Source organism: Galeopterus variegatus, unplaced genomic scaffold (assembly GCF_000696425.1).
Source record: "Galeopterus variegatus unplaced genomic scaffold, G_variegatus-3.0.2 Scaffold639, whole genome shotgun sequence".
NCBI lineage: Eukaryota > Metazoa > Chordata > Mammalia > Dermoptera > Cynocephalidae > Galeopterus > Galeopterus variegatus.
In genome coordinates, this window is record NW_007726750.1 from 231754 (window position 1) to 239188 (window position 7435).

The 7435-nt window shown below is 38.1% G+C and overlaps 1 protein-coding gene across 1 annotated transcript in view; it reads right to left on the reverse strand.

Moving 5' to 3' along the window:
* Positions 1-7435, reverse strand: part of ZBTB44 (zinc finger and BTB domain containing 44) — a 66474-nt gene that overhangs the window by 21237 nt on the left and 37802 nt on the right. The window contains 2 exon segments of the mRNA XM_008570878.1: positions 2627-2972; positions 2974-3701. Coding sequence (XP_008569100.1) covers positions 2627-2972; positions 2974-3645 — 1018 coding nt within the window. The 5' untranslated portion in view covers positions 3646-3701.

The following is a 7435-nucleotide window of genomic DNA, read 5'->3' on the forward strand; positions in this document are numbered from 1 at the left end:
TTTTTTTTTTTTCCTTTGTCTTTTTTCGTGCCCGGCAACGGATCGCAACCCTCAGTGTCGCGCCCGTACCGGACCGGGACCGGCCACGGGATCGCAACCCTCGGTGTTGCTCCCGCCCCTCGCTCAGCCAGTGAGCGGCCCGGTCTGTATGGGGGATCTGAACCCTCGGCGGGAGCGCCACCACGCTTCCCAAGTGGCGCACTATAGCAGTGCGCCACTGGGCCGGCCCGATGGCCTCATCTTTTGAGTAACAATACCCAACTCAGACTCAGCAGTCTTTTTTCTCCTTTAAATCTGCTGTATTTATTGCTTCTATTTGCCTTAAATTGAGGGTGTCATTTTATAACCTTTCGCTGGAAACTTAAAATAACAGGTAAAATCCCATTTGAGTTAATTTCATGGATAATCAAATTATTATAATTTTAGAATTTCAGAATATATTAAACACTATGTTCTTAGTCCCAAGAATGACGAACTACCTCTCAGATATCTTCTTTAATAAATTAGTAAGTAAAATTAAGTACTCTTATGGAAATATTCTTAGGGAATACAGAAAAAAGTACTAGCACATCTTCCTTTTCTCCCTCCCACATTTATAGATTGCTATGATACCCCAGGAATCTACCTTTTCTCTCTATGGTTTTGTTTTAGTGTGCAAATTTGGAGTTAAGATAGGTTTGTTGAGAGAGATTAGTATATTTGCTATGAAGGCAAGGGAAAAAACCCCATTGGATTATCTGATTACATGATATTCAGGTCAGAGTTGTTCCTATGTCCACTTTAATAACAGGACCCACATTTATAATAATACATAGGTAATAAATTCTACTTTACAACCAAAAGGTTTATTCTATTTGTGTTCATAATTTCTCTACATAATCATGTTAATAAGATCATAAAGGCAAGATCTAAACTGATTAGGTATACTTGAGAATGGTAAAAAATGATTATTTCACATGTCTACTTAGCAAGATTTTTAGGTACTCAGGCATTTTCTTTATAGTTCTGCTCTTCATTTACACCAAGATAACTATACTGTAACTGGTTTCTTTTTTTTTTCCTTTTTGTCTTTTTTTTTCGTGTCCGGCAACGGATCGCAACCCTCAGTGTCACGCCCGTACTGGACCGGGGACCGGCAACGGGATCGCAAACCTCGGTGCTGCACCCGCACCTCGCTCAGCCAGTGAGCGGGAACCGGTCTGTATGTGGGATCCGAACCCTCGGCGGGAGCGCCGCCACACTTCCCAAGCGGCGAACTGCTACAGTGCGCCACCGGGCCGGCCCTGTAACTGGTTTCTGAACGTGTCTCTGTACAGCCAAACCCTCTACATACCAATACCAAACTAATTTTTCTAAATACCTGTATGTTGTATTTTTACTTCCTTTAAGGTAGACTCCTTACTACCACTAGGATATAATCCAAGCTTACTTGGCCTAGCTGTGGCAGACATTACTAGCTGCACATTCAATATCCATTGTGCTCTAACTTTGTTCCAGGTAGTTATGTACCCAACCTATATACATTATCTTCCCAGATTTCCTTGCAGCTAGGAAAGATCACATGACATAATCTGGCAGAAGTTGTTTTAGAGATTTCAGGGAACATTTGTGCTTTCCTGATATAAGTGCTGTGCCTTTCTAGAATGCAAAGCTAAAGATGAAGTCAGCATCTTAAGCACAGGACAAACTAAAGACAGTAATTATAAATATACAAGAGTCCTAGGCCACTGATTATATTGTAGATCCACTGTACCAGCCCTGGACTTCCTATTTCTGAACATTTTATGTGAAAAAAATAAAATCCTGTTTGGTTAAACCACTGAAGAAGGGATTCTGTTACATGCAGTTAAATGCAACCCTAACTGAAACTAGCGTTCAAGCTCTTCACAGCCTGCTCTCAACTGCTTCTCTTTCTGTCTCATCTTCCATTACTCATTCCCCACTTTCAGGCATCCTTGCTTTGTTCACATCATGTTACATTGAATTCACTGCTTACCAAACATGTGATGCTCTTCTACACCTCTATACTTTCATACATCCTCTGCACTTTTATACATCATCATAGAAATGATATTATTCCCTTGCTTAGGCAAACTCCTACTAATGTGCCATAAGACCCAGCTCAAATATACTGTTTAGTGTTAACTTGCTTTCTCTGTTGTTCACACCTCTAGGCTAGGACTTTTTAATCGCTCACTATAATAATTTATTTACACATCTGCTCCTGCAATTAGACTATTAACTCCTTTGTTGCAGGGACACTGTCTTTTTCTTTATGTATCACCAATGTTTGGCACATGGTAAGATTTGTAATGAAGACTAAAACACTAACTGGATTTTTTTAACTGGTATTTTTTGCATTGAAAGTAATTCATAATTCATATCTCTGCCTTTGTCCTATCAGATATTATTCAACTATTTTTTTCTTCCAATGCATAACTTATAAAAAGAAAAAGATAATTGTAATGTTAATAGCATCTAAAAAAATCCAGTTATCATGTTTTACTCTTTAGATTTCCTATAGGGTTGAGCACAAAATTTTTTATCTAATAGGTTGTTTTAACAATGCTTTAACAATGTTGGAATTGACTTTATAGCATCATGAAAAGCACAGAAGACATTATACCTATAGAGGAAGACTGTGGACTAATCAGAAGGTCTTCTTGGACTTGTTCACTTCCTGGCACTGTCTGCTGATCACTCAGGGAACTCTGAGATGCACTGACAGGCTGGGACACTTCCTCATGGACTTCCTCATCACTTAACCTTTCTACTTTGACCCGGACATCATCTTCAGTACCCAGAGGCAAGGTAGTTTTTGTGCTCTCACAAGTCACATAATCAGCCATTCTTCTACCTGTCTCAGATGGGCCTGGCAATTCCAAAGTCCGGGTATTTTCTGCCTGTTTAACCTTCTCAGGCTGAATCCTTCGATCAATTCCAAAAGGAAAAGTCCAGGGAAAAGCTAAAGAGAGAGTCAACTGGTTGATTTCTATTTTCTGAGTAGGAAGCTGAAGAATTCAATACCTGGGGTGAACTTGTTTGTGTGCTACACTTTACAGGGCTTTCAGGAGACATAACAATGTAGCTTTTGCGCTTTCTCCGGGATTCTCGGCAGACAGGAATGGTTCTTTCTACCACACTGCACTCTGAAGACACTGGAGAAATGCTTCCATCTCGAGAAGTAAAATTGCAGTTAGAATTATTTTCTTGTGCAGCATCCAGTCCCTTTTCTGGTTGACTGTTGGGTGTATTCCATAAAATGCTTGATTTCATGAACTCTGAGCAGGTACTGGCAACACTAAACATTTGCATATAGCTGGCTGCAGCTAGAACATCAATAATATTTTCTGTGTTAATTGACAGAGTGGCTGTGTAAGCATACTCTAAAAGGGGTAGAAAACCGGTCACTGTAACATGATGCAGATCCAATACATTCTTGTTCTCATCCTCTGCTTGGCCTACAAGTTTGGTACGAAAGAAATCACTGCAAGCTGCTAGTACCACTTTATGTGCCCGGAAGATTTTGTCCTGGACACGAATAGTGATATCACAAAAATGTCCATCATTTCGCAGCATATTTAACTTTCCAAGCATTTCCTGGCTGTGGGAAGAGGAGCTATGAGTAAATGTTTTCACACCCATGTTTTCCTTTCTCTTCTACAGATGCTCTTCAAGGATGCAAATGAATCAGAAATGTCCTAAAAAATACATAAAACAGAGCATTAATTGATGGCTTAGTAGTTAAAACAGAAGGTAATTTAGATAGTTTTGTGTGACCACTGTGCTAAATAAAAAAGCTGAACGATAGTAGTGAGAGAGAGACTTCAAGACAGGTAATGGATTAAAACATATTCCACCTATCTACCCCCCAAACTGTCCAACCATTGTTGTCTGTGAACTAATGTTTTAAAGAGCTGAAGTTTTAAATAATTGTAAACAGTGACAATTTAGATTGCTTTCTATGTACCAGACACTATTCTAAATGGTTCACATTTGCTAATTTATTGATTGCCATATTCTGTCAGCAGGTACACTATTATCCCTGTTTCAAATGAGAGTATTCAGTGGGCAATACCAATTCAAACATTAAACCATCTACTATGTATAATCACCCTTTTGAATGTTCTCTGCAGGTAAATGTATAGAGGAAAAGGAAGAACGGGAATGGGAAAAGAAAAACAACAAAAAAGATTTCAAGATGAATAAAAAAAGGTCTGTCCCTGTCTGATATCACAATAAAAAGTACACAAGGCATAAATTCCTGTGCCAAGACAGCCAGGTAAGGTCACTGAAATAACTATTTTGATTATGATCAGAGATAACATTTCAAATATAAACTTGCTCCACATACCCTGCCTGAAGACAAGTAGTCACAATGAGACACTAGGCAGCTAGGATTGGTCTAAGCAAACTAAAATCACTTAACATATTTTCTGATTTATCTTCGTAGGACTGAGAAAAGTAATTAAATGAGAGAGGTAAACATAATGTGTTTTGTGCACTTGTTGCATTCCAGGAAACTGGCTTCCACTTTTCAAGCCTGGCCATGAAGAGTGCTTACTTTCACTGGGATCATGTGGTTGAGGCAGAAAACAGAAACGTGCCTCAGAACAAGTGACACAGTCACAATCCATCTGTATGAATAAAGGTGTGAAGGCAACAAACTAAACAGTGTATGTGGAGAACATGTGCATCAGGGTGTTAACATGAAACCATTTTGATCTTAGTTTGGATGGAGGCACCAAACAACAGATTCCACATTCCCAAGTGAGTTGTAAGGCCACCTATGCAAGGGAGTAGTGGAAAACTATTTTTCAACCTTGAGTTACATCCACCTTCAACATTCAAAGAGTTAAAGATTAGAAATGGGTTTTTTCTGAGAGTAATCAGTGTGTTTTGAGTTCCAAACCCCATCCCACTTCCTTCTATTCTCCTGCAAGGGATAGGGCATGTTTGCCCATTGTCTCAGGTCTATGGGAAATGTGTGACACTTGAAAAAAGCTCTAAAGGGCACAAGTCTGATTTAAACACTAATCAAGACTAGGAAACATGCTTACTATCTCCCAACAGCATGTAAAAGCAATATAGTGGAGTGGTTGAGAGGGACTCTGGAGCCAGAATGCTGGGTCTGCATTCTGATTCTGCCATATATAGCTGCGCGACCTCAGGCAAGTCACTAAACTCTCTGTACCTTAATTTCTTCAGCAGAAAAATAGGGATAATAGAACCTACCTCACAGAAACATTAGTTGCTGCTGCTATTCCTATTAAAGACCTCTTCTTCCTCAACCTCTGCTTTTTCTAATCCTGAAAGGGCTAGAAACAGTCAGCAAATGGGGAAGAGTAAAAAGGCAAATTGGGTAAAGACAGAAAGAGGAAGCGAACCAAATCCTACTCTTCCATGGCCTGTAGTAGGCCTGTGGTAGGAAAGGAAGAATATCTTTAACTCTAAATTAACTTTATTAATTCTTGAAAGGATTCTTTCTATTTCCTGAAAGATTATTAAGACTTAAATTTAAATGGGCAGTGTAAGACAAAAATTTTTTTTTCTTTTTAGAAAATGAAGTTCAATAACATTTATTCTCTCATATTTATAATAATATCTAATATTTAGACTTGTATTGTTTTAGGAATGATATCATATTAATACAGTTCTTCACATTCTTCCTGATTTATATTTAACTATAAACCTATGAGGGTACCTCAAAAACTTCACAGAAAGATTCATATTATCTTTTAATTCTATTTTTCCATGAACTTTTTGTTCTACATTTCCATAAACTTTTTGAAGTACCCTCTTATGTGGTACAAAGTCTGGAGGTATGAGATGAGAGGAAGATGAAGATTAAACTGGGAAATGTCTTTTATGCCATGTATTTATTATCATTACATGCATTTCCCAACAAGTCTCTGTGGAAACTCAATCCTATGACATACTCTATAATAATAATAATTTAAAAAAAGGCAAATATATTTTGGAAATACTTCAATATCATACGTTGAGGCAAAAATTGGAAAAGGGATGAAAAAATCACACATAATACAGACAACTCAGAAGCCAGAATGTATAACCTGAAATTTTTGTAAGTTAAACAATTCTGTTAACAGACAATTAGTTGTTCAAGGCCACTTATATTTATGCCACGCTAAAGACCTAGAATCTTATTCAATAAGTATGGGTAGTAGTATAAACATTTTAAAAAGATTAGATTTTAGAGTGGCTATTACAACAGTTCAGGTATATGATAAAATAAAAGCAAACTAAGTCAGTGGCAGTAAGGACAGAGAAGATATCCACTTATATTTATGCCACGCTAAAGACCTAGAATCTTATTCAATAAGTATGGGTAGTAGTATAAACATTTTAAAAAGATTAGATTTTAGAGTAGCTATTACAACAGTTCAGGTATATGATAAAATAAAAGCAAACTAAGTCAGTGGCAGTAAGGACAGAGAAGATACGTTTGAGAAACATTTTGGAGGGAAAATCACCTGGGTATGATTCTGTATTAAGGATGAGGTGGGGGAGTAGGTAGGATAGACCTTGGGTCTCTGACTTGGAGTTTTTACCAAACAAGATAGGGAATGAAAGAGGAAGACAGCACAATGGGCTGGCTGGGTTAGCTCAATTGGTTAGAGTGTGGTGTTATAACACTAAGGTCAAGAGTTCGGATCCCATACTGGCCAGCTGCTAAAAAAGAAAAAAAGGAAGAGATAGTTTTGGTAGTGGTTAATGATGGCAGGAAAGAAATATTTTGGTTTGGGGCATACTGTGTTTGAAATATCTCTGAGAAGAATACCAAATGTAAATTTATATATGAAGTTGCCCATTCTGGTGTGGAGTTCAGGGAAAAAGTCAGAGCAGGACCTAATCACTGAATTTCACAAGAGTTGATGAAAATTTCCATTCTGTGAAATTTGTTAGAGCTGGAGACATGTAAAAAATGTATGGGGAAGAGGGGCAGAAAGGCAAGTTGTGAGAAGCTTAGAGCAGGTAGAACAAAAGGATTCAGTGAAAACATTTTAAGTGTCTATTTTTGACCATGTCCAGTATTTCACACAATACACACAAAACAGGCAGTGAAATATGTGACTGGGTAAATATGTCATGAAATTTCTATCTGGTTTTGCTATATAAATCACCTATATCAATCCATTATCAATAGTTAAAAGCTGAAGAAAGGGGCCGGCCCGGTGGTGCACTGGATAGTGCACTGCTTGGGAAGCGCGGCGGCGCTCCCACCCAAGGGTTCGGATCCCACATACGGACCGGTTCCCGCTCACTGGCTGAGCGAGGCGTGGAGGCAACACCGAGGGTTGCAATCCGTTGCTGGACACGGAAAAAGACAAAAAAAAAAAAAAAAAAAAAACTGAAAAAAAAGTTTTAATCTAAAATTAAAGTTTTTAATTTTGAAGAAAAGCAACAAAAAAAA